General features: G+C 32.5%; 1 protein-coding gene and 5 long non-coding RNA genes across 11 annotated transcripts in view; all 6 read left to right on the forward strand.

Moving 5' to 3' along the window:
• The window catches only part of LOC118058288 (uncharacterized), an 82,374-nt gene that overhangs the window by 23,365 nt on the left and 33,245 nt on the right, over window positions 1–25,764 (forward strand). The gene's annotated exons all lie outside the window — the stretch shown is intronic.
• Window positions 6,039–7,192, forward strand: LOC118058287 (phosphatidylserine decarboxylase proenzyme 2). 2 transcript variants are annotated; one of them, XM_035071003.2, is made up of 4 exons: window positions 6,039–6,167; window positions 6,589–6,744; window positions 6,864–6,948; window positions 7,101–7,192. In XM_035071003.2, the coding sequence occupies exons 1-4, from the start codon at window positions 6,127–6,129 to the stop codon at window positions 7,143–7,145; spliced, it is 327 nt and encodes a 108-aa protein (XP_034926894.1). In that variant the 5' UTR covers window positions 6,039–6,126; the 3' UTR covers window positions 7,146–7,192. The 2 variants fall into 2 exon arrangements, with proteins under 2 accessions (XP_034926894.1, XP_073261879.1); XM_073405778.1 differs by having other exon boundaries at window positions 7,108–7,155.
• Window positions 8,667–9,892, forward strand: LOC118058290 (uncharacterized). The gene is made up of 3 exons (XR_004689149.2): window positions 8,667–8,958; window positions 9,073–9,143; window positions 9,255–9,892. It is a non-coding gene; the product is annotated as an uncharacterized lncRNA (long non-coding RNA).
• Window positions 11,209–14,329, forward strand: LOC118058289 (uncharacterized). 3 transcript variants are annotated; one of them, XR_004689148.2, is made up of 3 exons: window positions 11,209–11,285; window positions 12,702–12,756; window positions 14,258–14,329. It is a non-coding gene; the product is annotated as an uncharacterized lncRNA (long non-coding RNA). The 3 variants fall into 3 exon arrangements; XR_012168472.1 differs by lacking the exon at window positions 11,209–11,285 and adding an exon at window positions 11,307–12,084; XR_012168471.1 differs by lacking the exon at window positions 11,209–11,285 and adding an exon at window positions 11,308–11,665.
• Window positions 14,448–15,291, forward strand: LOC140954863 (uncharacterized). Of its 2 annotated transcripts, none has more exons than XR_012168477.1 (2): window positions 14,448–14,723; window positions 15,079–15,291. It is a non-coding gene; the product is annotated as an uncharacterized lncRNA (long non-coding RNA). The 2 variants fall into 2 exon arrangements; XR_012168478.1 differs by having other exon boundaries at window positions 14,448–14,718.
• LOC140954862 (uncharacterized) lies at window positions 16,364–20,454 on the forward strand. Of its 2 annotated transcripts, none has more exons than XR_012168476.1 (3): window positions 16,364–16,589; window positions 17,286–18,183; window positions 19,300–20,454. It is a non-coding gene; the product is annotated as an uncharacterized lncRNA (long non-coding RNA). The 2 variants fall into 2 exon arrangements; XR_012168475.1 differs by lacking the exon at window positions 19,300–20,454 and adding an exon at window positions 18,711–19,196.

Raw genomic sequence — 25,764 nt, forward strand, 5'->3', positions numbered from 1 at the left:
AACCCAAATTTTCATGCATCAAAATAGTTGTTGGATTTGGGGCTAATAGACAACACGTCGTCTATCACAACAAGCAACGTGTCATTTATGAATTCTTTTTTTTTGAAAAAAAAAATAGAATAGATGACCAGAAAAAAATAGTAGGCCTAGGTGTGCTGGCTTGGGCTTCAAGGCCTATGCGCCTGAGATTTTTCTTTTTTGATGTTTTTCTTTGTTTTTTATCAACTAATACCTTTTTTTTTATATCTTTTTATAAAATATTTTTAAGTTTGTTTATAAATTAATACCCCTCTTATGTTAGTTTGTAGCTTATTTAGCCTTTTTATAAATCGTAATTATTTTTTTAATTACATTGAGTGTCTTTAATTTTTTCATGAACTTAATATGATTCATCTTTAATTTTTTTATATATATTTCATATAAATTAAATTTATTTTTATAATACATAATGATTTTAATAAATAAATTCATTAAACACAATTAGATAAAAAGTCTCGTGTTATGCTATTAAATATCTTGATCTATATTTATCTCTTAATTTTTATAGTTTTGTTTTTATTTATCATTAATTTTGTTTTATATTGAATTATCCTGACCTAATGATATAGGACACATGATAGACACGTAATCTTGACATATCTCATGTTTAGGTCATTAATTTCATGTGATAGCCCAGCTTTCTCTAGAGTAATATTTTTATTTATTTATTTTTTGTTGTTACCTCATTTTTTATTGTGATATTAAATGAATCAAAACTTAACTTAATTGTCAAAATTTTTAATTATCTATAATAATTTTTATTAAAAAAATTAACTCCACCAGTAATGGTGCACGACAACAATCTAGAATCATCTCCTTCGTGTATAGATTAAGTCATCTTGAAATGTTAGGGGGCATCATGGTTGTCGATATCAATAACAAAAAAAAAATTGTGATGATGATATTTAGTAAAAACCAACACCACTGGTATTTCTGCCACAATATTCAATAAGAAAGTGAACGAGAATTATGATGTTCTCGAATTGTTTCATAAAAAACATGATAGTAAATTCTAAGATAAACAATACCGTATTAGTTCAATAATCATCCATACCTGATAAGTTTTTCAAGAAAAGTTTTCCCTGGAAATCAATTGTTTAAATTAAACTATAATAATTTATCTGTTAATTTTCTTTAAAGAATTAATATACATATTATTAAAAATTAAATATTTTATGAAAAAACTCCAATCATCAATTCAATCCTTATAACAAATAAATTCTCATGACATTACCAGAGTAATCTCTTATTCAAAATTATAATTACTAAACATAATATGATCTAGAAAATCAGTTCAAAATCTAATATATACATGTTTTATTTTAAATTTTAATGAGTATTGACCAATCAAACTAAAATGAGATCTAATATTATAAATTTCAAGGATTTTTATTTTTAATTTTTTATCAAAATAATATTATTTTATAACAAATTTAGATTGATTTATTGATCATCGACATGAATCTTAAATTAAATTTAATAATTACGATTAAAATTTTTTCCTTCAAAATGACATAAAAAGAGGAATTTTTTTATATTAAAATAAAAATATTTTTATCAGATATTATAATAATATGAGTATTAGATTCACGGTAATTATATGAGTAATCGAGAAATAAAAAAGAAAACTATCCGTAGAAAAATCAAATCGATATCACAATCCTTTTCCCAGTAAAAGAGTAATGTTAAAAAACCTGTCTGTTACACGTCCACTTCATTGATTTTGATTTACAGTACACGAAAAAAAATTCCTTCATCTTTCAAGTTCCTCTTTTCTTTTCTTTGCCTGTTAAATTCTGCAACAACAATGGAGTTCCATGGCGGAGACAAAGCAACGTGGTGGATTTAGGTTTGTTATCGATTCACTTAAAGAAAGCAGATGAAGTGCTACACAATGAGTCGACTCGGCTTTTGGCTTTTCTTGAACAGCTCGACGCGACTCTTCACTCACTCGGTAATCTTTAATTTTTGTGAGTCGCAGCATTATTCTTTATTTTTTCTTAAAAAAAAAACGTTCATTGTGACATGTTTAGCTAGTTAAATTATTATTGTTGTTATGAGATAGTTTTACTGTTAAAAAGAAGAAGAAAGAAATTTTGGAAGTTTAGGGTTCATTGTGTTAGAAATGGATGGTTGTTGAAATTTAAGAAAGATCGAGTTTTGAAATCAGAAGAAGAAGAAGAAGAAGGGTATGGGTATTCACTTGAAGAAAGCAGATGAAGTGCTACACAATGAGTCGACTCGGCTTTTGGCTTTTCTTGAACAGGTAATCTTTAATTTTTGTGAGTCGCAACATTATTCTTTATTTTTTTCTTTTAAAAAAAACGTTCGCTGTGATATGTTTAGCTAGTTAAATTATTATTATTGTTATGAGATAGTTTTATTGTTAAAAAGAAGAAAAAAGAAGTTCTGGAAGTTTAGGGTTCATTGTGTTAGAAATGGATGGTTGTTGAAATTTAAGAAAGACCAAGTTTTGAAATCAGAAGAAGAAGAAGAAGGGTATGGGTATTATGTTGATTTGGGTTTAGAGAATGAGTTACTTTTGTGGTTTTTTATTTTTATTTTATATATAATTGTATATGTATTTATTTACTTATTTATAAGTGGTGGTGAATGGGTGGCAGAGAGGCATGCACTTATGGGCCAGTTACCAATGAGCAAGCGAGAAGACTGGTTTTCATCCTTTTCAGGTTTCTCACTTGTTGTGTTGCAGACTAGATTTGTTTGGCGTCGGAAAAGTGTATTTTATTTTTGTTTACCCTCGATTAAATTAAAAATGTGTGTGATTAGAATGTTGTTTTTCTATTTACTTAGTTGATGCTAACTAATATTTTTGTGTTGGCAGTCATAGCTGTTAGTAAGAGATTCAAAGACCAAGTTTTGATGCTTGAAGTACCAATGCGTGGTGTGGCCCCTTTGCTGGAAGTTGTGAAAAGACTACGCTCTTCCTCTGAACATTTGACCACTTTGCGTCCAGATTTTCTTCAACTTTGTTTGTTGGCTAAGTGCTATAAAACTGGTCTTTCCATTCTAGAGGATGATATTTTTGAGGTTGATCAGCCACAAGACTTTTTTCTCTATTTATTTTTTTTGATCAAATGTAAGAATATATTAAGATCAAAGGTAACAAAGCCACAAAAGTAGCAAACAGAAAATGTATATACAGAGATGAGGGTAACCAGTATCCTAAAACTAAAATGGGAACATGCTCCCATTGAAAAGAAACATAAAACAAACATCCCTAAGGCCAGAAGTAGCCACACATAGAACAAACTTGAGGGACTTAACCAGCCAATCCAATGTACTGCCAGGCTAGTCAATCTACTGCCAGTAGAGCCAAAACAAGCAGCCGAAATCCAACAAAAACATCCAGCTGCTCCTCTCCCATGCCGAACCAAGTCAACAACATGTAGTCATCATAATTCAACAAACCACAGCAGCAAAGAACTCAGCCCCAAGGGCCCATCAAAACCCCCCCATGAAATAAGGACCAGCTAACTACGCGAAGCCAACAGAGGATAGACCATGCAGGGGCAAGATAAACATGCATTCACATTAAACTACCACAACCAATCCAATCAGAATGCAACATTGTAAGCCAAGGGATTTTTTTCTTGAAAATACAATATAGTGTAAAATAGAATCTGAAATTTTCTGAAAACAGCCTCAACCGATTTGCCAATGTTGTCAAAAATTCTCCTGTTTCTTTCCTCCCAGATCAAATACACAAGAACAGCAAGAGATACTCTTCTCATTTTTGGTTGTAGCCCTTTTTTGGTGTGTTGTAAAACCTGGGTAGCTCTGCTTAAGGAACGCATATTGTGATGAATCTTGAGCCAGAGTCTGGTCTTTCTCAAAAGAGAAGACGACCAGTCACAATTGAAGAAGAGGTGAGCATGAGACTCATCATCATTCTGACATAGAGGGCATATAGGATTAGGGGAGAGAAATCGGAGACGATCTCTCGTTCACAGCTTGCCCAGCATTCTGACATAGAGGGCATATAGGATCAGGACTTTTTTCTCTAATGTTATTATGGGTGAGTGAGTTGCTTTTGACCTTCTGTACCCGCTGTTACTTCCATTATGCTAAGCTGCTTTGCTTTTGTTCTGCTGATGTTCAGTTAATAATTTGTTGTGTCTGCTTTCTAATTGACTGTTTCATTATGTAATTTAATTTAGCAATTAATTTCACAAACTAGAAACTTAATAATTTGTGTTTGTCTGATGAATAGAGCTAGTATCTTTTCTCTTGTGAGATTGATCTACTTGAACTACTTGAACTTCTGACACAGGTAAACAACAAGATCATTGAATTACTGCTCGCTAACATATGTGTAATTTCTGGGCGTGTGATGATGTTGAGTTTTGCATTTATTGCAATTATAAAACCATTAGCATATATGCTAAAAGCATCTCTGTTTTTATCCTGCCAAGTGCTAGACAAAGAAAATTCAGTAAATTATTGGAGAGAATTCTAAGTTAAACTAAGTTACTAGTTGATAGCATTGCAAAAGGAAATTCCGTGGTTGTAAGTGATGAGAAAAGGGGAAAGTTTAGGAGTTGTATGGAAAACATCTATCATGCAATTAGTGCTTGATTGCAATGTATTTCATGAAAGGTATCCTTCATTTTCTCTCTCTCAAAATTCATTTGAGATTCCTTTCATTCTAAGAAATCAGCTATCCAATGAATTCAAAAGTCAATAATTGCATGACACAGCTAAATGAACAAAATATACCATGCAATTGAAAGAAAAATCATGTTTCATTTACTTGTTATGACATTCAAAGTCCTTCACTAAATCACCAACTTAAAATATCTATATATAGCCAAGTAACAGGGGAAGCTTCTTCTACTAGTTTTAGGGATGGAACTCAAGTTCATAGAAGTTTTTTTTGCTAACATAAACTTGAGATTATAAGTTCTGTGTGGGGAAATTTCAATGTAGTTTATATACCAAGTGAAAAGCTGGGAAGATTTTATCACTGATGGTTTCATTACATTTTGCATCATAATCCCAGGGATGTTCCATGTTGTGCTGCTGGATTCACTGGTCTCTTTCTGGTAGGCTTGCTGTAGCTTCTAGGATTGATAGACATTTGTTCTGCATGATTGGGAGGATACCTTTCAGAACCTTGTTGAAGAGGTTCTTTTCATGCTCTGTCTAATGTCTTTTCTGAGCACACCAACCAGAGACCACAATACAAAAATCTATGCTTGCTTACAAGGGGCTAGTGCACAATGACTTTCTTTGATAGGGGCAAGCTTCATCGACACAAGATTCTTGTGGTGGGGGTGGGTGGGGAATGTAACAACCTAGACTTTTAAAAGAAATGGGCTTTGAGTCCCTTGCCCTTTGAGATTCCGCGCTGCTAAAATCCTTCCTAGATTGTATAAATGAGTGAGTGGAATAAGTGTGCAATGAAGCATTGTGCTGGTTTGTTTGATGAAGATGCATGTAAATTGTTTGATAAAAAAGCTGAAGCATCAAGCCTGTCAAGGCGAAGGTAAAAGTTTGAAGTGTTTAAAGGAATCTGATAGCAGAAGGAAATTTTGGAGAAGATTGAAAATTTTTATTCTAGGGAGTTGAAGGATTTGTTTTGAGTATTATTTGTCGAGACCCGCTTTCATTTATGAATGAGTTTTAACTGAAGCACTTACTCAGGTCAAGGAAACATTGCTAGTGGCAAGAGAAGGAAGGGTCTGGTGCTTAGAAGACAGACTTGTCCTTGGTGGGTTTGATTGGGATCCTACTTTGCAAGAGAAAGCATGTTGGTCGAGGAGACCTTTTGATCGAGTCTGCATGCCTTTGGACAAGTGGAGGGGTGTGCGTGTTTTACTTTAGGGAGACACTTTACCCTTATGTATTTCTGCTCATTGCATTTTTTTTCTCCCCTTGCACTTCTCTGTATTTAAAATCCTAGTGGTGGTAGAAAATGAAAGATATTGTGATGAAGATTTTTCTGGTCAGGGAAGAGAAGAGAGCAGATCATTCTTGTATTCTTGACTTGGAATTATTTTACCTGTTTACTAGAAAGAGGAGCTTTTTAAAGCGGCTGACAAGAATGGAGATGATGCTGTAAGCATGGATGAGTTGGCTGAACTTCTTGCCTTTCAACAAGAAAAGTAACAATCCTCTATATTTAATGGCAGTAAGCTTGAATTATGAATGTATTATATTCTGGTACCTATGTGCATAAAAGATGCTTCTTGTATAGCTTGCTGCAGGTTCCAAGATCATTTTTTCCCCTCCCCTTCTTTTTTGGACCATCTCCTGTGATTTTGTTGTGTCTGTTTCTACTACCAATGCCCCCAAAACACCCAATAAAAAAAAAAAGACAGAAATGAGGAGTTGAGTTTGGCTGTGTGCTTCAGCTTGCTTGCAAATATTTGCCATTTTATTCCCAACTCTTCTCATCCCAATGTCTATTCCCCAATACCATATGTTGAGAATGCTAGAAATATGCAGTTTTCTTGATCCTGACCTTTCAAGTAAGATGCAAGTTACTTTCCTGGTACATCTCTTAATGCATTTCCTGTATTGCAGTGAACCTCTTATAAATTGCTGCCCTGTTTGTGGTGAGATTCTTGAAGTTTCTGATAAGCTAAATACCCTGGTCCATTTGAGTCTTTGTTTTGACGAGGGAACAGGAAATCAAGTTATGACAGGTGGATTTCTTACTGATAAACAGGCTTCTTATGGGTGTGAACTTCCTCAATGTCAACTTTATGAATTGTCTTCTTCTGTGGTCTCTCCTATTTTGATGGTTGCATTGCTTTATGTCTCGGTTGAGATGGGTGATTAAGTTTATATTTTGACAGGTGGATGTTTAAACTGAGTGAATGGGCTCATTTTTCATCATATGATGTTTGTTTGAACTCTGGTTCAAGTGCTTCACATATTCTGGTATCTTTTCCTCCAGGCCATTTTTAAGAATGCTTAATGTTTCTTTCCAGCTTTTATAGTTTGGGGTTAGTTCACATCAGAGATTTGAATTTGGTATTATATGACAGTCTTGTTTGTGTCTGCATTTCTAGTTAATTTATGTATGGTAGTAGTTTTCAGCTTCAAGATGCCAACACTTTGTTCAAGACATAATTTAATGGGGCATCTTCAGCAGAATCATTCAAGAAAACATAGGTATTTTGTTAATTTATGTTCAGAATGAATTTTGAGCAATTATAGAAAGAAATAGAATTTATTTAAGAAAAGAACTTTCTACCCATCCACCTGCTTAGTAATATTCAACCACAAGATTCCAAGAAGTTATTGACAATGGATTTCCTCATGATGCCCCATAGAAAGAACATTTCTCAACTTTGTAAGAAGTAAATGATGACAACAAAACAACACTTACAATCTAGAGAAATTATTTGGAATTAACCATGATAAATAAAAAGGGGCAACTCAAAAGAATTGGGATATATGGAGGAGACTTTAATGGGCTTGCTGTATAAGTCCAAAACCTGTGAGTTGAAATCATGTAAACAAGCATCGCAAACAATTGCACATGAAAACACATTGGAGTTTCCTGCTTTTGATGGTGACATAACCTTTACCTCACCTAGATACAAATCATTTAAGCATCTTGCAACCAATTTGTCATCTCTTGTATTTAGACGAGGAATTTTTTTGAATGCATCTGACATTTGACATCATGACAGGTGGATGATATGTATTGGACAAAAGCATTTTCAGAAAGCACTGGAGCTTCTTCACAATGTATGTGATCTAGTTAGAATATGTTTGTCCACTTTGACAATCGACTCATGTTGCAATAGTTTTACTTTGGTACTAGTTCTAATTGCTTCTCTCTCATCTCAGGTCGTGACGGCTCCTATGATTTCTCTCATTAAAAATAGACATGTATGCTTTAGTCTTTTGACATTTATTATATGAATTTGGGATGTATTCACAAATGGCACAGAAGTTTTATTTCATCCATCAAGTTTCAATTTGTTTATCTTATGTCCTTGTTCTTTTAGGTTATTGTGTTTTGACTCTATACTTTATTTTAGTTATATTTTATTAATTGCAAGTTGAGAGGGAACATAGAAAGTTATCCAAGGAGAGAGAGTGATTTTAGCCACCAGTTACTTTAGATATCATAGGAGAGGAAAGTTCATGCACATATGATGAACTAGACTATTTGCAAATATCACCACCCAAGTTTACACTTCAATGGGACTACAACTAGAATGTGATTATGGATCAAAATCTCATAAATCATCTTATGAACACAATATTTGGATGTCTTTGCCAAACATGATTGAAGTGCCTATAATTTTTTTTTCTTAAGTGAATATTAACCTTTCAAGACCATGATAAACTCATTATCTGCACTGTGCATTTTATGGTTTGGTAACAATAGATATGAATTGCATTATTGGTGGGGACACCAGACTCATGCTGTAATTCCTGCATCTTCTGTAAGAAATTGTCTATCATGTAATTTGGCGCACCAAGATTCATGTCGAGAAAGCATGGTAGTTCCATAAATCTGTCATTTATTAAAAGTATGGTCATTTAATATATATATCATCACTTTGTCATCATACATGTGTTTGTGTGTAATCCTTTTGAAATCATGAAATTCTGGAAATGTTAACATTGTATAGATAGAGAGTTACATGTTCAAAGATGTTGAGAGGCTGAAAAGAGCACCTTATGGGAGTTAAAAGTGGGGGAGCGAGGATCAAGACGAGGATGTGGGATGCATTTCTTTGTTGCAGTTCCTTGTTTTCAGGAAGTTTTTGGATCTTGGTTAATCTATTAGTTTTCTTTTGTGCTTTCTTTGTTTCATCAATTTATTTGACTTTTGCTTGATCCATTTCAAATGAGCTACCCTGTTATTTCTCTTACAAGTGTCTTCTACAATTGGAGATAACGAACCTGACAATAATATTTTTTTTCATTGTGAGTGATCATGTCCTTGATTTGTTTTTTTTTTTATGCCCTTTTTTGAATAAACTTTTATTGGAGTTAATTGAAATAAAAATTTTGTTATGGGCTTACAATACGTTTCTTTAGTAGCCATTCGTTTTGTATTGAGTGATCTCTTCCGCAACCTATGCAATTATGATAGGCATCAACTACTCGATGTATGTTTCATCATACACTCATTTCCAATCTATGGGATTGAGGTATTTTCTCAATGTCACCCTTTTAAGTTTATATTCTAATAACTGTTGTTATTTAACTGGGAGGTGCAGGACATCAAGTTTTATCTGCTTTCATTGAGATTGTGTTGATAATTCTAATAATGGCATCTTAGTAATACTTCATCACCTACTTCCTTTTCTTTTCTGAGGTATTGAGTGTAAATAATGGTCCACATCTTATTATGAAAGGAGAAGGATCCTGATTTTTATGTTCATTTTCTTCTTCTTCTAACATATAATCTTATCTTTATCATTACAAAATCTTTTCCCACAATGCTCTAGAATTTCTTTTGAATTAGTTGTTTTGTCATGAGGTATAATTTTCTTTGAGTAGTTTAGAAAGTCAAATTGTGGCCACCATTGATTGGGATAACAATCTAGTATTCTGCCACTATCCTTCCATCCATGCATGAAATTGGATACCTTGTAATGCTTTATAGAGGAACTAGGGGGGGAATCAGGGAAGTGCTCTATACAATTTTTTTTTCTCTATTTTCTTCATCCCTCCCGACCCTCAAAAGATGAAAGGAAACCTGATTACCCTTTTCTTATTTGAAAGTGCTTAGTCTATGTGTTGTTCTTTGTGAATATTTTTATCACATACATCAACCAATTGGGTTAATTTTTTATTAGGCTGTTTTATAATTGGCTACATATTCATTATTGTTTTGGTTGTCCGTCCATAAAAGATTAGTTTTTGTGTTTCCATGTTGGTTGTTGTCCTTTATGAAACCTAATGTTCACGGATATTTTTATGTTCTTTGTTATGCTGGTGTGGATATGAAGTCGATGTGGTTGGTTTTATCAGCTATATTTTGTCTCTTTCTATCGCTCATCACATCTCTTACAATCTACGATGCACTTCTCTGTGTTAATCTCTTACAGATTTGGTGCCTCATTTGGCACGATTATATACCAAACTGCCTCATCCTTCTGATGTTTGATTGGATAATCTTAGAAATAATTGCTAGTTTTTTCATTTATTAAGTGATCGTTGTTTTTCCTTGAAAGTCATTTTTTAAGCATCTTTTCTGGAAGTGCTTAATTGGTTGAATGTGCTTTTGGTTTGTAAAGGTGTAATACTTTACAATCTTTCATTCCTATATATTTATGGCTACAACAACTCTCTTAAATGGTAATTGATTCTTCTGTACCCTAATGGTCACGATCATGATGGAAAAGATGTTGAAGAACTCAAGCTTTATACGACAAAAGATCACATTCAAGTTAGTCATCTTAAAGTTGCACCTTATTTGATGAGGTGTTGGAAAGATTAGCTTTTAAGTTCTGATGATGGTCTTATAACACGGTGTGTCCATGATTTCAGCAATGTTGTTATAAGCATGGAAAATTTCCAATTGAATTTACATTTAAAACAAGCTATTTTTTCCCGGGATTAAAAATGCTATGGGATCTATGGTTGCTCTCCATATAAAAGGTTAAGCACAAAGATTCAATTAAGTGCTCTTTCTGCTTGGCATTAAAAATATGCTATTGATAGATAGAAAAATTAAAATGTTCTTATGATATATTGTGAGATTAGAAATAGAAACAAACATGAAGTAGAGAAACATACATGAAATTTTCTACCACTTTTCTACCCTCATATTGGTTGATAACTATGAGAAATAAAAATGTTTTTAAACTTTTAGTCACTGAACATCCCATTTTATTCAAGCAATAGATTTGCTGGGCCTATGAGGTCCAAGAAGCCGTGTTGATCTTGTGTAGATTTATTAGATGTACATCTAATTTTATACCTTTGTACTGGCTGATAACTATGAGAAGGAAAAATGGTTTTACATTGCTAATCATTGAATCTTCGATTTCATTCAAGCATTAGATTCGTTGGGTAAAAGAGGTCCTAAAAGCTGCTTTGGGCTTGTGTAGATTTATCTTTTTGTCACCTTTAGTATTAATCATGTTATTAACTCATCTTTTGATAAGTTTTCAAGTCATTCAATTATCCTAAGTTATGATTTTGTCATGATTTGATCTCTAACTAATTGATTTCATGTTGTCTAGACTGTGGATGGCTGTAAATTTGAGGGGTTATGTACTGACCAATAGTGATGGGAAAAGGTATATATTATCTTGTTGTGCAGCATAGCTCTATTTTGTTGACAAACATTTATGTTGTACTCGTAATCTTACTCTATCAACCATATTCTTAATATGAATAATTAAGCTATTCTCAGTTAGTTTCTCCAAATGTTGAAAGCATATAGAATATTTAATCCACACAGTAAGATGTAACTTCTCTCAAGAATAAAATAGACAAGTCATACCATACATTCATGTTAAATATTTTTAATGTCTTTTTGGGTACTTTGTTACCTTTAAACACAAGAGTTTGACTGACCTTAAAAATTTTCTTATGATGCTTTTCTTAGGTAAAATGGCCGGAAGCTTTAACTTACTATGAGACATCTATTGCATAGGCTTTTCTCTTAGCATAAATAGTAAGGACCTTGGCATCCATGATTATGTTTATTATGACTTTAATGTAACTTTTCATTTTTTTTTCCTAAGATGATGAAATAAGAAGACTCATACAAGAAGAGCTTGCTATGTTAATTTTGTCTTGGTTGGCTCTTCAACTTCTTTTTGTTATTGTTGTTCTTGAGGGGTGGGGGGATAATTGAGTTGAGTTTTCTTTCGAGGTTGTTTTTAGCTTGTATAATTTTATTTTCTGTGGTAACCAAGGAATGAAATAAAGTAAATAATTACAATTATTCTGTACTTAGATGAGAGAGGCTGAAGGAAAGGGATGAAGAGAGAAGAGGTGAGATAATATTAGCAGCTTAATAAGTAGCGGAAATGTCTAGAATATACTATTTATGGTACGGAACTCCATGATGCTCGACAAAAATTATTGGAGGTCAGTACCTTTTAGATGCTTGGACATGCATATAGGTTTATTCATGTAGTGCTTTTATGAATCTCATAGAATGTTGCCCAAAATTACTTGTTAAAGTATACAAGGAGAGGCATGCCAGTAGATGACAAAGAGGAAAATAAATATGATCAAACTGGTCAGTCATTATAGATTTACGATGTCTCTTTTTTCTTCCACTGGTTGTTGTACCTTGCTTTATTTGTGTGTTTATTACAAAACATTATATACATTAGAAGGACGCCTAAATTTGCATCACATTCAAGTGCTAACACCTTTATCCTAAAGTAGAACACCTATATCAAACCAGTTCGCCACATTTTTTAGCAACTTTGCGAGAATACCTGCCATTCATACCGTTCCAGCACCATTTACCTTTACTAACTCCATTAAGCTCTTTTGCTTCCATTCCTCATAGCTCTTTTTGTTACATCACTTTTAGTCACACTAGTGTAATCGGATAGCAACCATGATTATCGATCTGAATGTTTTGCGCTCTATCCTTTTCAATTATTAAGACATTTTAATTAGAAGCTTCTCCATATGATTGCACATTTAGTCACATTAGGTTTTTTTTTTTCCAGCTTGGCTTCTTGGATTAGTTCAAGTAATCCTCACTTGACTTCTTGCATCATTCCTATAACAACCATCATGCAGGTAATTTACCTAGTCTATTATATTATGTTAAATATTTTCTCTTAGCGTTTTGTTCCAAATCTACTAGATGATATGGAAAATCATTAACAATCTCTCGACCTTCTGCCATGGTCACATTATCGTTTGAATGATGTACTTCATATCAGTATGTCTTTAGAGCAACTTATTTCACGTGGTGGTTGGGGATAATAACATATCAACTCAGATAGTTAGGCACCTTAATGCTTTGAAATGAGGACAAGTCACTTTTATCTCACTTAACAGGTAAGGATAAAGTATTCGTGTGTAAACTTATCCACATGGTTCTGATGTGGTACCTTTATTAAAAATGTTGAAGTTTTCTCCCAATTTTACCCTAGTATTTGCACATGATAGTCCTTCATCATGCTTGTTCTAATTGAAATAGTATTAATCCAATCGAAACATTACTTCAATTTTTGTTGTTCTGAATTTATATGTAAGTCTCCTCGTTTAACTTATCCATCCACGTGGTTCTGATGTGGTCCCTTTATTAAAAAAGTTGAAGTTTTCTCCCAAATTTTCCCCTGGATTAACGCAAGTTAGTTCTCCACATTGGTTCGAGTTTTGTTGTTAATAATTTGTCTGTTGGTCTACATAAAAGTGAAAACTAAGTAATTACTTGTGCTTAACTGTGGATGGATAGGATAAAAAGCTTATATTTTATAATGCCTTATACATGATGATCCTTGTATATGTTTATGATGCCTTAACAATTACTAATGATCAGGTGATTAAGTAAGGAAGAAAGTCGTTATGACAGGGGGCTTTTATGATATTGATGCTCAAAGTTGAAGTTTATGAACATAATTATGTAGAACAGATCACATTGAGGTAAGAAATCTCATGAATGTGCAGTTTCCATCACATAGACTAAAATGAGAAAACAAAGCTAGTGATAAATTTCACAACTACTCTGAAATGACAAAAACAGAAGTTGGTAGCCATAACATTCTTTGTGAAGTCTAAGATGTTACATGGTCCTTAATTGAAGGGGCATGAACTAAATGATGCTAACTCATTGGTTAAAGTCATAACACAATAACTCTAAAGTGTGTTTTGAGTTGTTTCTAGAAATTTAATTTTAATATTTCACTATAAAAAGATTTTTTTTTGACTAACCGTTCTTTTAGGTGTTTTTTATGGGATGGATAGACTCATTGGTTGAAGTCACAACACAAGAACTCTGAACTGTGAATTTGCTTTACTGTTTCTTTGTGTGATAAATGACTAGTCTGAGTTTCAGTTTTTTGTTCTTTTCTTTTAATATATTGTTAAACTATTATGTCTTGTAATCAATGTTTTAAATCAATTTATCTTGCTTGATTTGCCAGCCGTTATCATTACTTAAATCCTAGAAGATGATGTTTTGATCTCCCTCCACATATACTCGTTGCTTACTAAGATAGGTCATGTTTACATGGTTCCAGTGAAGCATTGAGGTTTTCAAAAGTGACATGCTCTCTTTTATTAGAACATATAGGTATAAGTGGAGTGTGAAAGAGTTGCATAAAATGCTTCATTGGTGCAATGAGCAACTTCAGCCATGTAAACAAGAAGGCACTAGATCAACAAGTGAATCTCATTGAGAAACAAGAGGAACTCCAGATAAGGTAAGTTGAACTTAAGGCAAGTGATGAGGTACTACGGTACTGGATTTTAATGCTTGTCTTTTGTCATACTTATTGTTTTTAATGTGAGATTATGATTTATGTACTTTATTTCAACAACAAACATAAGCCATAAAAAAACAGTCTGAGTTTGAGTTTGATGTGAAAGACATGCTAGAGTGAATTTCAGGACATATCCAAGCCAAGGTATCAAACTCTAGCAAAGAGAAAAAAGCTAATTATTTTTTGGGGATAAAGAATGCTAAATGCTTTTATTTAACATGTGCTTTGCTTTCAGGATGATGCTATGATTTATTGTGTGCTATGCTAAAATGTAAGGTATCTCCTCAACTAAAATTTTCCACATATTACTGCCTAAGCTGTAATTTCAGCTGAAAGTGCCTCACATTAAGTTTTGGTCCTCTACTGTCAATAAACTAATCAATACATCTAACATGGTAGATAATAATAAAACATAGTCTGGTAGATGGAGAATTTGCAAATAAGTAATTACAACATCATTAAATAATAATTAATTTGGGTATTTTGTTACTTAAATAAATCTCTTAGGGATTTTATACCTGCTTTAATTTGACCTAGTGTAGGATTTGGGGGACCTGTATAGGCACGCATATTTTTTAGTCTTAATACTAGAAGCTTGTCCAGTGAAATTTGATTTTTTGCAATTTTACAGGTTTCCTTACTCTTGTGGATATCAACTCTTCTACTTTCGTTGTAGATTCAAGGAAACTTCTTGTGGATTTCTAGGTTTCTCTTTCCTTCACTCATTGTTGGGTGATTTTTCATTTTAGTCAAAGGAACCGGGACCATCATGTTATGAGAAATAATTGATTTTTCTTTTCCATGTTAACTGGACACTTCGATGATAAGTTTTTTACCTTTTCTAGATTCTATACTGGCTACAAGTATTCGTGATTTTTTCAAGGTCTATAGCAATAACTATTAGATGCCCGTCATTAAACTAAAAACAAGACTGCTTTGAGAATTTCTAGTTTTATGATGAACTGTCTTCAAGGCTTATGTGTACATGTATGGATCAATTGAAATTAGATAAAGATGTTTGTTACTTGGTATGAGTATGCAATTGAAATTCTTGACTCTGTTGTTGCAAGTGCTCATGCCTCTCTTGCCATTTCCTTTAAATTATGATGTTTTGATGTTAAATAAATCATCTACCTGGGTGTATCCCGAGAGCAGAAACTTCAGGAAGAAAATTAGAGGCTGAATGCAGACTTCAAAGTGCGAAATGCCTGCGTTGAGAGCTAGAGATTTGAAATCGTCTTTTTCTAGTCTCGTCAATGATTCAATAGTCATAAAGCACAAAGAAACAAGCTACAGGATAAACGGAAGTATGTATCGTTTTCTCTTTCTATTTTGGTCAGGATTATTTGGAAGATTGTTGCTTTTTCCTGTGTTTTTTTTTAAAGCTGAGTTTTTCTTTTCCTTCAAGATTTTTTTGGATTGTTTATCATTGGCATGAAATATGCTTTTCTGCCATAAAAATAATGTTACAAAATGAAAATCCTTTGGCTATAGTTATGTGAGGAGGTGTTAAAGCAGTGTTAGACTATCTTGACATTCAATTTGAAGACTTTATCCAGGATCAAAATTGTATTGTTTTATTTTTTTTCTTAAGGCAAGGTAGTGCCCTTTGTATATTTATTTGTCCTCTTCTCATGTGAAGGAGGCTCGGAGCAAGATTTCTTAAAATCAGCTAAGATGTATAACGAAGGGTTGAATTGAATGCTCATGAGGAGTCTAAGGGCAGCAGAGAGGAAGAGGAAGCAGGGAAACAATAAACAAAAGCGATAAAAAACCTGACAGAGCTTGAGGTTGATGGGAAAGACCTACGAGAGAGAATTTCAAGACATATCCAAGCCAAGGTATCAAATTCTAACAAGGAGAAATAGGCTAATTATTTTTTAGGGTTAAAGAATGTTTTTATTTAAAGTGTGGTATGCTACGAAGCAACTCGATATTCTACAGAGAGAAATACAGGATGCCTATAAGGATTCTAAGAACTTGGAGACGGTGCTCAATGATCTTACAAAAGAAGTTCAAGAATTTAGCAAAGAGGAAGAGGAAGCAGAGAGATGATAAATAGAAGTGATAAAAAAGCATATAGAGCTTGAGCTTGATGTAAAAGACTTGCAAGAGAGAATTTCTAGACATATCCAAGCCAAGGTATCAAATACTAACAAAGAGAAAAATGCCAATTATTTTTTAGGGATAAAGAATGCTAAATGCTTTTATTTAAAGTGCAGTATGCTTTCAGGATGATGCTATGAAACATGCTACAACAATAAATATAGGATTCTTTGAAGGATCTTGACAATATCATTCCCTTATGTGAATAACAAGTTACAAAGGAAAATGGTATAACAAAGATGTAAGCTCGAGAATTTTAAAGTTTGTTCACGCTTTTGTTTGCTGCAATGGACCAGGTGTTCATGTTCTGTCTACCCTTAGAATTGTCGGATTACTTGGTGTTAGTATATTGGTTGTAGTCTTGATTAATACTTAAAGTGAACATGCCAAAGATCAGATTGCATTCAGATTCTATCTAGGGTAAGCTGCAGTTCCATTACCTCTGACATATAAATAAGGCCTTGGACCAGTCATGATGTCAAGTCAGTAAAAATTCTTTGCTGATAGATTTATTCATTAAAAAGTTTCAGTTTCAGTTTTAGTTTCAGTTTCCAATTCCGTTTCTTTTCTTTTCTTTTCCAAATTTCTTTTTTTCCTTTGTACCCACCTTTGAAGTGTATTTTCTTTCTTTATCTTGATGGTCTATACTAGAAAAAGGCACTTTTATATGGTAGATGGGCTTTTGCTATGTGTAGTATCTTTCTTTCATAAACGGTTTTTAGCAACTTGCAGTATAATGGAGCATGAAAAGCATCTTAGCATCCTTTATCAAAAACAAATTCAGCCAACCCAATTTTCCAGCAAAGCTGCCCGTGACAAATGGCTGCAATATGAAATTAACTTTGGTATGTGGTATATGGGCTTCTGTTGTGTGCAATATTTATCTTTCATAAACGGTTTTTGGCAACTTGCAGTATAATGGAGCATGAAAAGCATTTTAGCATCCTCTATCAAATGAAAGTTTAGGCAACCCAATTTTCCAGCAAAACTGCCCGTGACAAATGGCTGCAATATGAAATTGAATTTGGATTGATCCATTTAAAATGGGCTATCTTGTTCTTTTTGCAGTTGGTGCTAAAGGATCTGACAATATATTTTTTTTTTCATCGTGAGTGATCGTGTCCTTGATTTTTATTTTGTTGGTGTCCTTTTCAATAAACTTTTATTGGAGTTAATTGATATAAAAACTTGTGTTATGAGCTTGTAGTATGTTGCTTTAGTAGCCATTCATTTTGTATTTAGTGATCTCTTCCAAAACCTACGCAGTTAGTGATAGACATCAACTACTCGTTTCATCATGCACTATCTCATTTACAATCAATGAGCTTGAGGTATTTTCTCAATGTCACCCTTTTAAGTTTCTATTCTGATGATTGTTGTTATTTAACAGGTAGGTGCAGGGCATCAAGTTTTATCTACTTTCATAAAGACTGTGTTTGATAAATCTGACAATCGCGTCTCCACAATACTCTGTAACCTATTTCCTTTTTCTTTTTGATGTATTTTCTCAATGTCACCCTTTTAAGTTTGTATTCTAATGATTGTTGTTATTTAAGAGGTGGGTGCAGGGCATCAAGTTTTATCTACTTTCGTAGAGATTGTGTTTGATATTTCCGACAATCACACCCCGGTAATACTTCATAATCTACTTCCTTTTTCTTTTTGATGTGTAGAGGATAAATAATTATCAAGATCTTATTACAAAAGGAGAAGGATCCTGATTTTTTTGTTCATATTTTTCATTCTTCTAACATGAGCTTATATTTATCATTACAAATCTTCTCCCACAATGCTCCAGAATTTCTTTTGAATTATTTGTTCTCTGATGAGGCTTAATTTTATTTGAGAAGTTCATAAAGTCAAAACTATGGCCACCATCGACTGGGATAACAATCTAGGATTCTACCCCTATCCTTGCGTCCTTGAATAAAATTGGCAAACTTGTAATGCTTTACGAAAGAACAAGGGGGGAAACAGAGAAGTGCTCTATAGTTGCAGCCATACAATTTTTTTTCTCTTTTTTCCATTCCTCCCGACCCTAAAAAGATGAAAGGAACCTCATTACTCTTTTCTTATTAAAAAATGCTCATTCTCTGTGTAGTTCTTTGTGAAGTCTTTTATCATATAGATAAACCAAGATGGTTAATTTTTTATTAGGATGTTGTCTTCAATTGCTACCTCTTGGAATCTTCAACTTCATCAATCTTGGCGGGTCGCTTAAACGTGACTACTGTCATGCCAAGCCCTCACTCTCCTGACTTCCTAAATTGGTTGGGTTGGAAGTCTCTATTTCACTTTTTCAGTCTCCACATCAACCAACCGGGACCATTTTCACTATCGATGGCCACCACAAATAGCAAGCTGCCGACTTGACTATCTTTGTGATAGTAAATGTTCGCTACACTTTTTTGGGTTTGCTTGTTATTTAAATTTATATATTCTTATGTGTGCAAGTCATGAGAGAATTTTGTAAGAGGAAAAAAAATGATTGGTGCTTATTTGTTGCTATTTTATTTTAATATGAATGCAAATTGCTATATACAATGTCCCTTGGATCCATGTTACCTTTCCTTAAAAGAGAAATTGTTACATATGATGTGCGTTCATTTAATATTTTCTTTTTGCCCTCTTACTTGTTAAGCATATGTTTTCACATCACGTTCATCTATGTTTTTTATGCACTCTATTTCTCATTGCCTTTTCCTTTCTTTCTGGAAGATTAATGATTGAAAGTAATAATTTTTAGGAAAACTGAAGTTATGAATTTATTGGAAAGTGGTGGGTTTTCTTGCTCTAATCTATACTGTGTAGAGCAACAAGGAAAGGTTTGATTCTTTGAACCTTTTGTTATTGCTTAATTTTCATAAAATTATGTATATTATTTTCCTATTGATTTTTAAATTTTATGTGTTTCTTGTGACACTTAATAGATAGCATCATTGACATTGTTGACAAACTCTGAGTGCCTCGGGTGTGGGATGCCGTGAAACTTTGAAAATTATTCCGGAAACATGCAAGGAAGGGATAATTGAGTTGGGTTTTCTTTTGTTGATGGTTTTTCAGTGTGTATAATTTTATTTTCTTTGTTAAACAGGGATCAATAGAAAACAAATAATTAAAGTAGTTCAGTACTTGGATGAGAGGTTGAAGGAGCGGTATGAAGAGAAAACGGAGTTGAGAAAATATCAGCAGCTTGACAAGCAATGAAAATCTCTAGAATATACTATTTATGTTGAGGAACTCCAATGAGCTCAACAAAAATTATTGGAGGTCAGTAGCTGTTAGATATTTGGACATGCATAAGGTTTCTTCATGTAGTGATTTTATGAATCTTGCAAAATGTGCACCAAATTGTTAGTTGAAGCATAGAAGGACAGGCATGCTAGTGACAAAAAGGAAAATAAACATGATCTTACTCGTCATTATAGATTTAGTGAGTCTCTTATTTCTTCCACTGGTTGTTCTTCCTTGTCTTTTATGTGTGTATTTATTACAAGATAATTTTGGAGTTTTAAACAACAAACTGAAAGGTGAGCTTAATTCTTATGTTAAAAATAAAATATTTGACAGTTATGCTATTCTTTATCATGTTCTTGTTTCTAGACTAGTTTTGGAAACTATTGAATTTATAATTAGTACCGCAATCCAGGAATTAAACATTAAATTGACAATCTTGAGGGTAGAATGTCGTGAAGTGTGAACGACTAGTTGCCATACAATGATTGTTGCATAAAGATTTAGGTCTAGTATTTCTCATTCTTATTCATTGTTGGAGACTTTTAATTCAGCCCCTCATGACTTGCTTGGAAAGGGCAATGTGTTTTAGCCTCTACAAATTGGAAGACTTGTGTTTGTGCCTGTGATTTTTTTTTTTTATGCTGTGTTTTTTCTTTTCCTTCAAGATTTCAGGCTTGAAGCAAGGTTTCTGAAAAATTAGCTAAGATGTATGATGAGATGTTGAATGCCCATTAGGAATCCAAGGACTTAGAGAAGGTGCTCAAAGCTCTTACAAAGAAAGTTCATGCATTGAACATAGAGAAAGAAGCAGCAGAGAAATGAGAAACAAGAAGCGATAAAAAAACAGACAGAGCTTGAGCTTGATGTGAAAGATTTGCAAGAGTCCTTAGAGTGTATTTTCTTTCATTATCTTGATGGTTCTGTCTATGCCAAAATAGCACTTTTATATGGTTGAAGGACTTTTGCTTTGTGCAGTATCTTTTTTTCATAAACAATTTTGGCAACTTGTTGTATAATGGAGTGTGAAAAGCTGTTGAGCATCCTGTATCAAAAAACAAGGTCGGGCAACACATTTTCCAGCAAAGCTAATCGTGAACAAAGGCTGCAAAAAGAAAATGATGATTTACGTCTTTTTTCTTCAAATTTCGCTGAGGCAAGAGTTCAGATTAGTCTATTCTGATACTTTAACATCAATGCAGATGTATGCTGGTGTTGTCAGAATCTTCCTATAGGTGGTACGTTCTTATCTCATGCTCATCATTTAATTTGGAAAGGACTGGCCCTCTTATTAGATAATTCCATGATCAAAACACAATGTTAAGGGTTTTTCTTTTTTATTTTCTTTTTTGAATTGTTTAGGTAGTTTTAGTAAATTGGACTTAACAAGAGCTATATCTAAAGAAATGATTAACCTCTCCAGCATGCTATTTGTTAAATTTCTTCATTTTGTTTCCATTACTTGGATTGCAGGCAACTTGTGTTTCTCCGCCTTTTCTTTTCTTTATAGGTATGCAAATTTTGAGAGGTTACTCTTTAATATATTTAGGTTGAGGTTATTTCTCTGTCTATTCAATATATTTATGAATAGTAAAAGAACCAAAATACCCTTGGTATATATAAAAAAAAAAAAAACTAGCATCGGAAGGCAAGGGTGTTGTCTTTTTCTTTTTTAGAATATAGTAAGATTACATATATGAATTTAAGGACAATAAAACTATGTCATTGAAACAAGGGTTTTGGTGTCTTTTTATCACAGTATTTTTTGTAATTATTGGTTTGGTTGAGAGTTGTAACGTAATTTACCACTTTGGGCGGCGCATGCACCATCTTCCAGTGGTGTGAAATAAGCTTTTGTCATCTCGTTTGGTTCTCCTTCCTATCCTCTTTCTTTATTAGTGGCACATGACATCTAAAAGTATTTGGTTTGTCGCCCATGACCCTCCCTTCCCCCCCCTTCATTTCTCTCTTCTACCCTAAAAAATCAACTACAGTCCTTATGTTTTTTGGTGTTTCAGATTCAGTTTTTTTAGTTTTGATTTTTTTTTTATTTTTCTCCTTTTCTCTTTTGTTAAAGTTATATATTTTTTCAATTTAATCCTTTAATTTAAATTTGTAAACGTAAGTTTTTCAATTCGGTCCTTCTACTTTTGATTCTTTATTTATTTTTTCTTTCGCTCTTTTATCAAAGTTTTTATGGTTTTTAATTTTATCACTTATATTAGGTTTTTTAATTTTTTTTCTTCAATAAGAATAATACTAATTTTATTTTGGTCTCTTTTCTTTTGATTTTTTTTTAATTTGTCCTTTGGTCGAAGTTTATATGGTCTTTAATTTTATCCTTCAAATCTAGTTTATGTTTTTTGTTATTGCAATAATAATAATAATAATAATAATAATAATAATAATAAATCATTCTAAATTCTAATTTAGAATAATAAATTCTAAGAAATCATAAATTACATTTCTTAATAAATTCTACATGAATATAAATTTGAATTCTATTCAAATAAAATGGAATAAAAAATCATATATAAAAAATATTATATAAATCTAAATGTATTAAGTGTAGTCTATTAATTAAATATAAGAGGAATATATTAAATAGATAATAAGAATATAATAGGAATGCTCCTGAAAAGAATACATTGTGTAGTTATTTAGAAATAGAATTTAGATAGTGTGTGTCAATATCAAGAAAAAAAAATAAGAATATAGTTGAATGGTAATTTTTTTTTTTTTAACCAATGAGAAGACATGGTGATAGTTATGATAATAATAATAATAATAATAATAATAATAATAATAATAATTGTCTTCAATTCAAGTTTATATTTTTTATTATTTCAATAATAATAATAATAATAATAATGGTGGTGGTGGTTATGATAATGATGATGATGATGATGATAGTCGTGTGGTAGTGGTGATGATGGTGGTAGTAGTTGTTGTGATAATAATAATAATATAATGAAACTGATAAAAAAAACAATTAAAAAGGAAAGGGGTTTCTTTGTAGTTATATGGGCAATCCAATATTCATTACAATAGTCAAGTGAAGTCTATGGCCTTAAAAAAAAAAAAAAAAAACACTTGCCTTGGAGCTAGGGGTGTTTATATATTTTCATATGGTTTATTAGACAAAAATACTCCCGAGGATAAAAGAATCAACACAACCAGGGTATCTCGGTATTTTTATTTTTTATAAACAATCAAATTACATATGTGCCATTGAATCCATGAAATGTAAGTAATTGAGGTCAGGGGTATTAGGGTCTTTTAGCATTTTGAAATTTAAAAAAACTATTAGCATGTTGGGGGCACCACGTGCTTTTAGGCGGTGTGTTTGGCAACATCTACTAGCCTATATTACAAGATCTTCTTGAACTCTATGATAGACCTGAAATTTTAACATGATATTTATAACCCATGACACATGCTCTTCTATTTCTCAAAGGTCATGTCAGTCCATTGATGACAATGAAAGTTGATTAGTACTTAAAAGTGCATTCTCATTAAGGTTTTATATCATCGTATTGCACTAAAGTATCATTAAATTCCCTAACTACAACATGTTTTATAATAACAAGTCTGATAATATAATATATCTTTAATTTATGGTAAATGTTTATTTTGAATGCAGGTATATCTCACAATTCAAAGGATTTATTGATGTGATTAACTATTGAAAGTGAAGAGACAAAAAGAGGACTAGGCTAAGAGAAGAGATGCTGGTTCAATTCCAAACTCGAACACCATTCGGTTATTGGATCATAACTAGAGTTGTAGAACTCGGATTTAGGTCTACTTTATATGAATCGAAAAGCTAAGACATAGACCTACAACTTTCATGAAGAGTCCAAGACTCAAATCTGCCATTTTCAAGTTCAAATCTTAGGAACAACGGAGAAGTCGGAACTTGTCCTGCAGCTCGGACACTGTTCGGTTTTCAGCTCATATCTTGAGTTCTAGAAGTCCAAATGATCTCTGGTTTTTTTTGTTGGAAAGCTAAGACAATTGCCCACAGCTTTAATGGAACAAAGGGCTCTAATTATGATGTTAGCAATGACGTTTTGACCAGCCAACAATATCAATAACCAGCCAATAATGTCAAGAACCAGCAGCCAACATTGTCAAAAACCAGCCACCAAATCAATGGTTGGCCACCAACTAAATAGTTTGTCAACCAATCAATAGTTCTAATTTTTAGCCTATAAAAGGAGGCATTTGCCATGTATTTATATATTATTTTTCAGATCAAAATCATCTTCTTGCTTTCTCTCTTTGTAATGTTCAACTTTTCTTTCATGCTATATTAATATCTTGTTTATGCTTTTTTTCATTTCCTTTCCTATACTTAGTTAACTTATATCATGTTTATGTTCTTATATTGTTTATTTATGTTTTTCTTCTTCATTATGTTTAGCTAAGTTAATTATGTCAAGGTGAAAAGGTTTCACTAGTGGTGTTAGAATAGATATAATATAAACTTAACATGGACTTTAATGTTTATATCCAAGAAAGATTGTTATTAACATGTTTTATCTTTTTATCTTACTAATTCTTAATACCTTGCTTAATGTTTAATCTAGATTTGTGTTGTATAACACTTGGTACATCAAATGCTTGATCCTTCATAGTTTTCGGCCGACATCATTATTATGATAGGAACTTGATTTGTTGTTAACATAAACTAGCAACATGAATGCCTGATGATATTTATAAGTATGGTGTTACTTAGATAAGATAATTAATATGATCATGTTAATAATTTATAATGAGCTAATAATGATAAATCATCCGATTGGAACCTCCTTTGTGTGTGGTTTCCAGTTGAGTAATAAAAAGAGTTTATATTATATTTATTTGAAATACCATTAGTGAATCCTCTAACCTTGACATTTGTTTTTATTATTGTTTAATCCTTACATCAACCTTACCTCTCAAAGCTCTCTTTATTATTACTACTACTATTATTATTATTTACATTCTTGTTATATTATATGTACGTTAAGTATGCTTCTGTGTTTGATCAAGGGACATTGTTGGAGCCTTGCCTTGTTCATTCGCATCAGAAATCTGTTTATATTATATAATATATCTCTTTAATATTTTCATAAACTCAGTATATAGGCTGGAAACCTGTGACCCGATCTTTTAGATCATTCTCAGGTATAACAACGCCACGTACTGAGTATTATTATTATTACTCTTAGTATTACTATTATTATTGTTGTTATTGTTGTTGTTGTTATCGTGTTGTTATTTATAATTTATACAATTAACCTCCCTGTGGTTCGACCCCGGTCTTGCCGGGTTATTTATTACTTCGACACTCCTGCACTTGGGAGAAGACATCAATCCTTTGGTCGTGTCAAGTTTTTGGCGCCGTTGCCGGGGAAGGTAAGTATTGTATAAATTATATATTTCTTTTATTTTCTTTTGTTTTTACTTTTATTTGTTTTTCTAATTTTTGTTCTTTTTCTTTTCTTTTCTTTGCACTTGCATGAGAGTTTGGACACGTACATTAAGTGGTAGACTTTCTAGGAAATCCTCATTTTCTTTAGAAAACATGGCCGAAGAAGATAACCAGTCAATTCATAATGAGAATAATGAGAATAATGAGAATAATGAGAATAATCGTGCGAGAACACTTAAAGATCACATGAATCCAATAAGAACAAGTGCACCATCATGTATTGTTTTTCCTCCTGATGCGTCTCATTTTAATTTTAAGCCAGGTATTATTCAACTTTTACCCACTTTTCATGGCTTAGAATTGGAAAATCCATACTTGCATTTAAGAGAATTTGAAGAAGTTTGTAACACCTATAATGACTTAAATTGTAGCATGAACACCATCAGATTAAAGCTTTTTCCTTTTTCATTAAAAGATAAAGCTAAAACATGGCTACAAAATATTAGGTCAGGATCCATTCGTGCTTGGGATGAAATGCAACAACAGTTTTTAAAGAAG

Source organism: Populus alba, chromosome 17, assembly GCF_005239225.2.
Source record: "Populus alba chromosome 17, ASM523922v2, whole genome shotgun sequence".
NCBI classification, from domain to species: Eukaryota; Viridiplantae; Streptophyta; class Magnoliopsida; order Malpighiales; family Salicaceae; genus Populus; species Populus alba.